The 11,031-nt window shown below is 37.4% G+C and overlaps 7 protein-coding genes across 7 annotated transcripts; 5 read left to right on the top strand and 2 right to left on the bottom strand.

Annotated features, from left to right (window-relative positions):
* Positions 1-305: 305 nt before the first annotated feature.
* Positions 306-1,239, bottom strand: C9374_011669 (uncharacterized protein; the record flags this gene model as incomplete). The annotated part of the gene is made up of 2 exons (XM_044687350.1): positions 306-910; positions 999-1,239. 2 exons carry the CDS (start codon positions 1,237-1,239, stop codon positions 306-308), a joined length of 846 nt encoding a protein of 281 aa, XP_044543178.1.
* Positions 1,240-1,628: 389 nt separating this feature from the next.
* On the top strand, positions 1,629-2,932 carry C9374_011668 (uncharacterized protein; the record flags this gene model as incomplete). Its single annotated transcript, XM_044687348.1, has 2 exons — positions 1,629-2,508; positions 2,586-2,932. 2 exons carry the CDS (start codon positions 1,629-1,631, stop codon positions 2,930-2,932), a joined length of 1,227 nt encoding a protein of 408 aa, XP_044543177.1.
* A 57-nt stretch (positions 2,933-2,989) lies between these two features.
* C9374_011667 (uncharacterized protein) lies at positions 2,990-4,304 on the top strand (the record flags this gene model as incomplete). Its single annotated transcript, XM_044687347.1, has 3 exons — positions 2,990-2,992; positions 3,102-3,280; positions 3,428-4,304. 3 exons carry the CDS (start codon positions 2,990-2,992, stop codon positions 4,302-4,304), a joined length of 1,059 nt encoding a protein of 352 aa, XP_044543176.1.
* A 527-nt stretch (positions 4,305-4,831) lies between these two features.
* C9374_011666 (uncharacterized protein) lies at positions 4,832-5,980 on the top strand (the record flags this gene model as incomplete). Its single annotated transcript, XM_044687346.1, has 1 exon — positions 4,832-5,980. One exon carries the CDS (start codon positions 4,832-4,834, stop codon positions 5,978-5,980), a length of 1,149 nt encoding a protein of 382 aa, XP_044543175.1.
* An 87-nt stretch (positions 5,981-6,067) lies between these two features.
* Positions 6,068-6,508, top strand: C9374_011665 (uncharacterized protein; the record flags this gene model as incomplete). The annotated part of the gene is made up of 1 exon (XM_044687345.1): positions 6,068-6,508. One exon carries the CDS (start codon positions 6,068-6,070, stop codon positions 6,506-6,508), a length of 441 nt encoding a protein of 146 aa, XP_044543174.1.
* Positions 6,509-6,732: 224 nt separating this feature from the next.
* C9374_011664 (uncharacterized protein) lies at positions 6,733-9,100 on the top strand (the record flags this gene model as incomplete). Its single annotated transcript, XM_044687344.1, has 3 exons — positions 6,733-8,174; positions 8,248-8,440; positions 8,516-9,100. The coding sequence occupies 3 exons, from the start codon at positions 6,733-6,735 to the stop codon at positions 9,098-9,100; spliced, it is 2,220 nt and encodes a 739-aa protein (XP_044543173.1).
* A 115-nt stretch (positions 9,101-9,215) lies between these two features.
* C9374_011663 (uncharacterized protein) lies at positions 9,216-10,865 on the bottom strand (the record flags this gene model as incomplete). Its single annotated transcript, XM_044687343.1, has 3 exons — positions 9,216-9,941; positions 10,002-10,265; positions 10,572-10,865. The coding sequence occupies 3 exons, from the start codon at positions 10,863-10,865 to the stop codon at positions 9,216-9,218; spliced, it is 1,284 nt and encodes a 427-aa protein (XP_044543172.1).
* Between the last annotated feature and the right edge of the window lie 166 nt (positions 10,866-11,031).

Here is an 11,031-nt window from a genome sequence, read left to right as displayed (position 1 = left end):
ATTTGGTAAATGTTAAATGAAGTGTAGTGAAGTATGTGTGGCTGAGATTTTCTATTAAAGGGCGCCAATAATGAGTGAAAATGAGACAATGATGCCATCATGAAAAGTACAATCAATGTCTCTCTACGATCATGTCATCACATCACTAGACTACACTATTTCTATCATGATTTCAGTATTACTTAGTCCTGTTCATTGTGGTTAAAGTAATCTTTCAGAAGTATCAAGTGGACGAGAAAGAAATGTATTCCCATCAATTCATTGAAAGATGATAGAACTCTTGTTCATTCTTAGAATCGATGGTTTTACACGATAAGACAATTCGTAGTACCACTGTTGTCTAACCATAGTTCAAGACCTTGTTTGTCCATCTTGACAATATTTCTCAGTAAATCAATATTTCGAGAGGAATCTCTCCCTGAAATATGTCCTCTCACACACTCTTCAAACACAAGAGTCGTGTTGATATTGTTCTTTGAACTTGTTTCGATAATGGCACACACAATATTCCAATTCAACTTGTTAATCAATCGAAATAGAATGTCCTCAACGTTATGAACGGCCTCCAGTCCTACTTGAGTTGATAAATCACACTTATTCATTGCAAACACAAAGACACCATTAAGCGCATCTTCATTCAAGGAAAATATATGTTGAAGAATATCGTCAAGATTCTGTGCACTAAGCATATTATCTACAGCGCAAGCCAAAATAAAAGAATTGGCTTTTCGTATGTACACATTTCTAAATAAATTTGGAGGGCCGGCAGTGTCCAATATTTCCAAATTTACTGTCTTGTTGTCGATGCATGATGTTATTCTGTAACTATCTTCAATGGTGTGTTGATCAAATGATTCATAAAAATAGTTTGTCAAATAGAACAAGAGAAGACCGGATTTTCCCACTCCATCTGTGGTGTAACAACAATCAATTCAAATGTGAACGTTCACGAAGAACAGAGCATTCTTAAAGTATCTTGTCAATTACATGACACGTACCATCACCCAAGATCGCTATTTGCTCGAATGGAGTTGTTGTTTTGGTTTGTGCTTCCATGAATTTTCTGTTGATATGTAAAAATAGGCTTACACATCGTTTCATGCACTGTTTTGATGACATTTCTTGTTTCAAATCCTTCAATAGAATACTGTATGATGATTGTTTTGGCTTTCCACAATACTGTTCAATAATTTTCCACCAAAATTCAACTAAAAATTCCATCACAATTTCGGATTTCATTAATATTGACTTTAATGACATGATCGAACTAGCCATGATCATGTGATCTTTAACGTTTGAATTCTTTCTCGTTTTGACCCAATGAGAACGACGATGAGGAAGTAGATTTCAAAATGTCAACCAGCAACTCTTCAGGAAGAGAAAGCAAGCCTGTGCGCCACATTTTTTCATTATTTGGAGCCAAACATTTCTTGACATTTCTGTGTGACGGTTTTGGTGAGTTTAGCTTTCAAATTTTTGTGAAGATTTTCATTCAAGAATGAAAAGGCTTTCGTCAAGCCAAAATCTGGGACAACAGCTTGAATTCCATGCAACGGAATTCAAAACCAACATAAAAAAATGGCAATCCTGAGATTCTAGTTCTTTCCTCAAAAAATTTCATCGCAGCGATGATAACAACAAACAAGTTGAAGCCGAATACTATTGAGAATCATATCATTTCGAAATTATCTCAAGATGTGTGGATTTTCGGAATATTAGAATTTCTTTCGGTGCTAGATGTTGTGTTTGGCTTCGGAAGAACCTGTAAATTAGTGAGATATGAAATTGCAAATGAATGGCTTGTGAGAAAGACACAAAAGTTGCAAATGAACACAAGTTCATCTAAAACCTCATCAGGCTCTACATCTTTTCACAATTCTCAAGTTACATGGAAAATACTGAAGGCTTACAAGTATCAGTGCAATGATTTGGATGAAGAAGAAGAATTGAATGGGTTATTGATTGATCTTATTCAACCTGCCTTTTTGAAATATTGTTTGAGAAATTATATTTTGGATTTGGTGCTAAAATTTCATTGCCAATGGACGCAAGCTGGAATCATTGAAGCCGCTAACGGTGATACAGTTAATAACTCTTCTACAAATTGTGTCATTGATAGTTCAAATTCGTATGCTAGAATTTTCACACAAGAGATGGAATGCCTTCAATTCTATTTCTCTCACTTCACACAATGTGTACCCAAAGAGGAAGATACTGCAAACTCAGAAAAGTTGTCTCTTGTACACCAATTATTTTCACACAAAAACCAAATCAGTGATCCATCCGACCATGTTGAAATTGTCAAGTCATTGATCATTGGTGACGGAGGGGTTGGAAAGACTACTTTTTGCAAATCATTAAGCAGTTCGAATTTTGATCCTTATCGAAAATATATTCCTACCATTGGAGTTGAAACCCACAACTACCGATTCAACATGGCTCCTATGAGCAACAAACCACAAGGCGTTAATACTCACCATAGTATTAAAATGTCTCTATGGGATACAGGTAAGTAGCTACTTTGATATGTCGAAATTTTGTAAGCCATACGATTTTTCTTGTTGACACTTCATTATACTTTTTAGCTGGACCAGAAAGGTTTGGGTCGTTGAGGGATGGATATTATTTAAACGCCAAATATGCAATCATTACATTTGACCTGACCAGTAGATGCACTTACAAAAACATTCCAACATGGATTAGAAATGTTCGAAGAGTATGCCCTCAATGTGAAATTATCATTGTGGGAACAAAGAGCGATTTACAATGCAAAATTTCCACCAAAGCTTTGCATCACTTTCTTTCCCGAAAATTCTTTCCCTACTTTGAAAGCAGCTCCAAAGTCGTGCCTCAACATAATCTTGCACTACCATGGTATTTTTCTTTCTTGGATGCTTGCGTTGCCTCCTTTGTTAAGAAAACAATAAATTAGCGCAACGATAAGCCCAGCGTTGATTGTAAAAATTTTAAAAAGTTACAAAAAAAAATTATGGTAAGTGAACTTTCTTTCGTTCTCATCATAACAATCTCAATCACGTTGGGATCGGTTGGTACGTTCAATTTATTCCCTTCATCGGATTGTTTTGTACCATCTCCCAAAGCAGCCTTCAGACGGACATACAGTATCGCCAGGCCAGTACCATCATCCACAAGAGAGATTGGATTTGGAGCAAAACAATCGACCTCTCTCGCCTGGAAGAGAATACGAATCACCATCGTATCATCAAAGGGAACCATCGATGGAAGGAAATCCAGACTTTCAAAATAGACCTCCACCAAGGTAAGAACAGGACCAGATGATGATGGTAACATATTCTTTGTATTTTGTTTTTTGAAATATTCACTAACAACACTATTGAAACATGTTTGATGATGATTGGATGTAAATTTGATGTCATCAAATGATGATGATTTATTTATTCATCAGTGCGGAAGCATTGGAACAAGCAAGAAAGGAAACTAAAACACTATGGCTTGGAGGAATTCCATTCCACTACAGCGATGCTGACTTGAGAAGAGTATTTGATCGTTTTGGAGAAGTTGCGGAAGTAAAGGTTGGATATTCTGGAGGACAACCATTAGGTTATTGTTTTATTACTTTTCAATCAAGGGAAAGTACGGAGAAGGCATATGAAGCCGTTAAAGCAGGATTTATTGGAGATCAACCTCCACAAGAGGGTGTTAATTGGAGAGTGGATTATGATATTGGAAAAGAAAAAAAGAAGGAGTTAGGAATACCACCAAGTAAAGGAGGAATGAGAGGAAGATTTAGAGGACGCGGATTTCATAGTAACGTTGTTGGAAGAAGATTTGATGGACCACCAATGAGGAGAGGAGGATATCGTGGCGGAGGTGTGTATCATGGTGGACCACCACATGGAGGATATGAAAGAAGATCTTCACCTCCATACAATCCACCACCATATGGAATTCCACCTCCATTGGATAATGGTCCACCTCCAACAAATTATCACCCTCCACATCATGAGCCACTACATCATTATCCTCCTCCTTCACATCATTATCCTCCTCATAATGGAAGGGAAAGACCATACTATGGAAGTGGTGTGTCACATCGATATGAACCATATGGAAGAGGACCTCCATCACATCATGGTTACAGAGGAGGGTATAGAGGAGGAAGAACTTATAGTCCACCACATCAACAAGAAAATAGATTGGATCATTCATCAAGTCCTCCACACAATTATTCTGGAGGAGGCGATAGAGGAGATGGGGGAAATATGGAACCAAGAAGGAGACCTGATGTTGGTCAACAACACCCACCTCCAAATAATTGGTAATACGATGATTTGGAATTTAACTATTGTACAAAATGTAATATTGAGATTGACATAATATGAACAATTAGAGCATCAATGAAGATACTAATACTGTGGATTAATAGTAAAGTTGATGATTTATGTATTTATTATTACATTGCGGAGAGACCACACTGTGGATGTGGAGGTGGACTTGTACTGTATGTGGTCACAAATTAATATAAGGAACATACCTTGCAACTGGGTAAATCAATAAGGCGGAGCATCAATATTCAAACGGCGATGGGTAGTTGCATATTTTCATCAGGAGTGGACATGGATGGTACAATCGTTTCTAATATTCTTTGTTTGATGAGCTGCCAAACACTCTTTGCTTATTTTATGGTTTTGGATAAACACTCGAAATAAATTGGATGAGAAAATCATGGATGTGTTAAGTTAGAAAGTTTAGCTGTCAATCAAAACGAAATTAACGTGGCTTCAAAATTGTTGAAATCAGCGAAACCAATTCAAAGTCCTAAAGTTCATTGACTTGCAAAATTCAAAAAATGTCAAAGTTACTCCTTGTCTGTTCACCAATCTTGTTGTTGTTGTTGCTTGCTGCATGCACAACACATGGTTTTGATGTACCTTTCAACGTTACAGTTGGATATCCCTTCACATGGAACACACAATCTTTCACCAAGGTCATGTTCACCTTCATGACAGCTAACTCTTCAGGTGTAGCTGTTTATCAAGATTTGTCAGATTCCAATGAATTTGATCACTATTCAGTTCCAACCATGTTGAAAGATTACTCCATGTACGGTGTTTTCCAGATTGACATGCAAAAGGTCGTTATTCCCTCTGAATCATCACAATTTTCATTCAAACATGACTTCACTTTTGGAATTTTGAATGTCAATCCAAAAGACTTGTGTATTGTTCAGATGGATTTGAAAAACAAGAAGATCAAACAAGTTGATTTTCAATACGGCTCGTTTTACAATGAAATAATTCTTCCTTTACAACCAACAGTTTACACATTTGGCATCATGGGTTGGGAACATGCCATTTCAGCACAGTTTGGTGTTCCTACTTTGATTAATTATAGAGCTTCTCTCAAATATGAACTCCACAAGAATCTGAATCAATATTTGAGCGCCTTTGTGAATCGACCACTTACATTTCCAGCTCATGAGTATGTGGTTCAAAAAGTGGACAATCATGTAGCACTCCCATCCAATGACATGGTGGAGATTGTTTCCTTCTCCTTCACACCCATGTTTCAACCAAGTTATCAAGGTCGTTTGGTAGTTCATGATTTTGAATTGACTTTTGACAGGAGCCTTGGTTTTGTCAATAAGGATGGTCATTCTGTGGACATTGATTCAAATTCTCTTCAATGTTTGTACAAACTCAAGGAGAAGGCAGAATTTACTATCGTGAGAGGATCTTCCGTCGTATTTCCAGATTGGCAACTCCTTGCATGTGATTCAGAAATGTATTCTCATAATGATTTCTTTCCTGAATATGTGACCGTTGTTGCGAATCGAAAAACAAACAATCCTCAACCATCCAACAGTCAACATGTGAATCCCAAACATTCATCCATTCCTCCGAAAAGTGTTTCTTCTCAGAGCAGTCAATCCACGAGAAGGATGATTCATTGGATGGTTGCATGCTGTATGATGATTACTTGTTTTTGGATGATCTAGTATTTGATGTGAAATTAAAAGTGATTTCCGAAGTGTGAAAAGCCAATTTCAAGGGAACTCGAGAACTATCTCTGAACATCAAAAAAAATGTTTTTGTTCAATTCTTCACCCAAACAACCCGAAGGCATTTACATTGCCAAAATCCTCGGCTCCAACAAGTCTTTACCTACTCCGTATTTTCTCGGAGCAAATCGACAAGTACACATCTTGTCTTCTTCATCCTCTCATTCGAACACTCCATCATTTGTAAAAATTGAAATCTTTTCGATCAGCAAGGAAGATTCAACTCGTTCTTTATCTACCAAAGGAATGTATGTTTGTGGAACTGCCAATGTTTATGCTTCAACAAATCAAGACGAAAGTGTTGCATCGGATCAGTTGTTGTATCAATATTGTCATTCGTATGGACCTTGTTCCAACACTTCGGCATTTGACAAGAAGGATATTTCGGATCAGTCAGAACGAAGGCTTCCTTCAGGAAGAAAGGAAGCTTTTTGGAATGTCATTAAATCAGATCTTGGATTGTAAATTTTGAATTGGTTATGGGTACGAGTTTTAATTGCAAACAATAATTCTCAATCTCGTGGTACAAGATTGGCATGTGACATTTAGAATAATGACACCATTGGAATTTCTCCAATTTTCACATGACCAGATTGAAAATAAAGTTATGAATTTCGTAACATTCCATTAAGGCTCCAATGAATGCCATTTCCATTTTGTGTCAATATTGAACGAAAAGTACAAAAAAAATGGCGAGAAAGAAAGGAAACTCTCCTTCTTCGTTCATGACATCCTCATCTCCAACAACCACGCAAACAACCAATCGTAACAGTAGTGAAGATCAAGAAGGATTGGATTCAGGAAGAAGTAATCATCCACAGCAACAACAACAAAAAAAGATTGAAATTTCTCCAATTGAAATCAAACCACAGGGAATCCATACAAACACCTCCGAAGAACCGGAAACGAATGTAAATAAGAATGTACTATCGGGATCATCATCGGATCAAAAAAGAACTTCTGTAACACCAGTGATCGTGAGCGTGGAAGACTTTTTCAAGGAGAGACCATCGTTGCTTACGATTGAGGACGATCAAGACGATGAAGAAACTTCGGATTCCGAACAAGATATTGTAAATATTCAAAAGAAACAGGAATCCAAGAAGAAGGTTTCGTTTGATGGCTTCCTAAATTTAGGATTAATTTTTCTAACTGCAATGACTTTGAGAGTCATGATCGATAATGTGACGGAGAGAGGGTTATTGATCCCGAATTTTGCTTTGTTGTTTTGTATATCTGACGAGTTGATTAAGAGATCATTTGTAGATGTCTTAGTGTTTACAGTGACATATAATTGTGCATTGTATTTGAATAGTTGTATTGGAATGTATATAGTTGAGAGATTTCGAGGAAAAAAGAGTGAAAATACCATTTTGGCCACGTTATTGAAAGTTCTCGAAAAGCTCATTTACTATGTATTGTCATTTGCATACATTGGATTATTTGTGATGACCATTTTCTTGAAACGATTGTCACTCATGGTCAATTTAGTGATGGTATTCACCATGATGATTTATGTGATGAAAGGTTTCAGTTATTACCAATACACGAAGAGAAGAATTTTCACGACAGAGCCACTGAAGGTGAATCCAGACAGTGACGACGAGAGAAATATTCATCTTCCAACTACCCCAATCAGCTTTTGGAGAGAATATTGTTATTTCTTATTTGTACCTACATTATGCTTTTTTAGAAATTATCCAATGTCCAAGACCATACGTATTTCTTTCATTGTGAAACAATGTGTATACTTACTACTGTGTGGTGCAGTTGCATGGGTAATATTTATCCAATACTTGGAACCAATATTTAGATCGAGCGCCACACTTAACATTCAACCTCCAAGTATCGAGTTTATATCCAAACTCTTCGAACAGAATGGTACAAGTCCCTCACAACAGGTGTTCAACATTTTCAAGCAACAATCACCAGTAGCACCATCAAACTATCTCTCCAATTTGGGCAAGTTTTGCTACCTGATGCTTAAAGTTAGCTTCCCTTGGTTTTTAACATGGCTCATTATCAGCTTTGCTTTCTTCCATTGCTATCTGAATATTCTTGCAGAAGTCACAAGATTTGGAGATCGAAGATTTTTCTTGGATTGGTGGAATTGTCAAGATTTTCAATCCTTGTAAGTTTTCCAACAAATTTGAATATTGATCCATTCAAACTAATTTTGAAAATATGAATTAACCTTGTGATAGTTGGAAGAATTGGAATTTACCAGTACATCAATGGCTTCTTCGCCACATTTATTTCAAGTCGCTTGGAAGCGGGGGCTCCAAACCTATTTCTGTGTTTTTCACATTTCTCACCTCTGCAATTTTACATGAATTGTGCATGGCTTTAATTTTTAGAAGTATCAAATTTTACTTCTTTGCTGCCATGTTGGTCCAGGTAAGTTATAATATATCTATTTACTGTTTTCATGGTACTTATTTCTAATTACTTTCATTACAACTGCGAATATAGGTTCCCTTCGTATTATTGGGTCAATATCTCAACCACAAAAGAAAATCCAAACTAGAAGAAAGCCAACCATCCTCTCCAATGTCAAGCACATCCTCAACCACAACCTTAAGTGACAATGTGACTCAATCTTCGACATCTTCACTGGAAGTCAAGAAGGAAAACACAGACCATCATCCATCTCCTCGAAAATCTTTGCGAGAAATTGAAAAGAAATTATTAGAACTGAAACAAAGTTTTCAAAAAAAACTTAAATCAAGAAGAGGAAAAGAATTACTTCAACGATTGGGAAATATTTCCATGTGGCTTTCTCTCTTTGCTGGACAACCACTCTTATGCTTATTGTACTTCCACGATTGGTATACTTTTGAAAGCATGATTTGTGACGTGAAAAATAGCAAGTATGGCTACAACTTGATGTTCGATCGTTGGTCTGATTCCTTCTCTTTCAATGCTTCCACCAATTTCCTTCCCAATGTATTTGGCAATCAATTAGTGAGTGGTGAATGGAGATTAATGATGGAACATTTACTGAGCTATGCCACAGGTGCATTCAGATCATGCTCTGCCACAGTCGTACACCATTAAGGACATTCCACTCTCTCTAGTATTGTGGTCGGAGCCAATAAATTCTGGCAGCTTGATGTTACAAAAAAAATACCCTCATTGTTGCTTAATCAGATTTGTAACGTTTATTTATCGTTTATCTACGACGGCCGCCAGAGGATCTTCCAGAGCTTCTACCACCAGAGGATCTTCCCGATCTACCTCCTGAGGATCTACCACCAGAGGATCTTCCAGAGCTTCTACCAGATGATCTTCCTGAAGATCTTCCAGAGCTTCTACCGCCTGAGGATCTTCCCGATCTACCACCTGAGGATCTACCTGAGGATCTACCAGAATTTCTTGTGGATCTGTTAGCTTGCTTGTTTTGTTGTTGCTTATTTCCAGTGAGACCCTTCTTAATATTACCAATACCACTCTTGAATGCCCAAGCAGTGCTCAACTTCTTGAAAGTACTCAACTTCTTAAAGTTATTGAGAGCCTTAGCTGGACTCTTTCTAATCACATTCATGATAGCCTTTCTATTCTTGAGTGCAGAAGTAGCCTTGGTCAAAGATCCCTTGAGAGCCTTGAATGATCTTGGCAATTTGACGTTCTTGACCATTCCCAAATTCTTCAAACCGTTACGAATACTGAGTGCACCAGCAACAACGTTCAATGTTCTCTTGGCAGCTTGGAATCCCTTGGATTTGACAACTGGAGCAATCTTCTTGGCAATTTTATCTTCGAATGGCTTCAATTTTTCAGTGGCAAACTTGTCGACAGCGTTACCAGTGTTTTTGGCGAAGGAACTCATTCCTTTAAGACCCCACTTGTCCAACTTGTTGGCAACTGGACCAGAAATGAATTTAGAAACTTTGGAAATCTACAATATGTTGTGCATGAATCATCTAAATATATATACTTCAATTCATCAAACACTTACCTTTCCAGCATAGGTACCAATACCATCAACAAAGTTAACGGCACCATTAGCAATACCAATAGCAGTGGAAAGCCACAAAGTTTGTGTTCCAGAGTTATCAGAGGAAGCAGCTTTTTCTCCAGCTTTAACAACATCTTTCAAAGTATCCTTCAACAAGTCAGCACCTGGATGTTCAGCTCTCACTGTGAATTCCTTCACAATGGCCAACAATTCTTGTTTCATGATGAGTGCGTCTTGACTAGATTCTGGAATGGCATCATGAATCTAGTGTTTGAAAAATGTGAAGATGAATAGATGTGATTGGATTCAAACAAGATGACAACAACAAGTGTTGAGGAATGGTATCACCACACACGACGGAGGTGAGGCAAACGTTATAATCAGTGATATGAGAAAGGGTGATCCATTGAGTGATGCGCCGATGTGTATGGAAGGTGCATGCGAATACACATATCAGTTGTCATGAACAAGCAACAAATACATTGTAATCGAGAGATGTATCATACAAACATCAACAACAACAACAAGATCAGTTATCAACAACTCGATATCATCAAGACAGCTACTTACAGCCTTGACTCTGCTTGCCAAACGCAAGAACTTTTCAGCCAATTGCTTTTCTTCTTCCTTTCCAATGACTTGTTTGAATTTTGAAACAATGGATTCAGTAGTTGGATCAACTCCTTGTGAAGATGATGATGAAGAACTATCTCCAACATTAATGGTAATGTGGATAGCGTCTTTAGTGTGTCTAACTTGAACTTCTTTACCATTGACAAGTGGCGTTTGGTGAGCGATGGCGAGGATCGCTGCGAATAGAGCAATCAACAAAATGTTGATGCCACAGTTTTTGAGTGAGGGCATGTTTTGTGTTTTTTTTGAGTGATAGTATTTTGCCCTCAAAGAAGTGAGTTCGATATTTTTAAAGCACTTGAATTTTGACGTTTGGCATCGAGTCAATCAAACTTTGAGAGACAATAATGTTCTCAATGAAGGGCAGTTGGAAATTGAGAGGAATGAACAATGTGAA

Source organism: Naegleria lovaniensis (assembly GCF_003324165.1).
Source record: "Naegleria lovaniensis strain ATCC 30569 chromosome Unknown tig049, whole genome shotgun sequence".
Taxonomy (NCBI): Eukaryota; Heterolobosea; class Eutetramitea; order Acrasida; family Naegleriidae; genus Naegleria; species Naegleria lovaniensis.
Note: the sequence above shows the minus strand (reverse complement) of the source record. Positions and strands in the feature narration are given on the sequence as shown.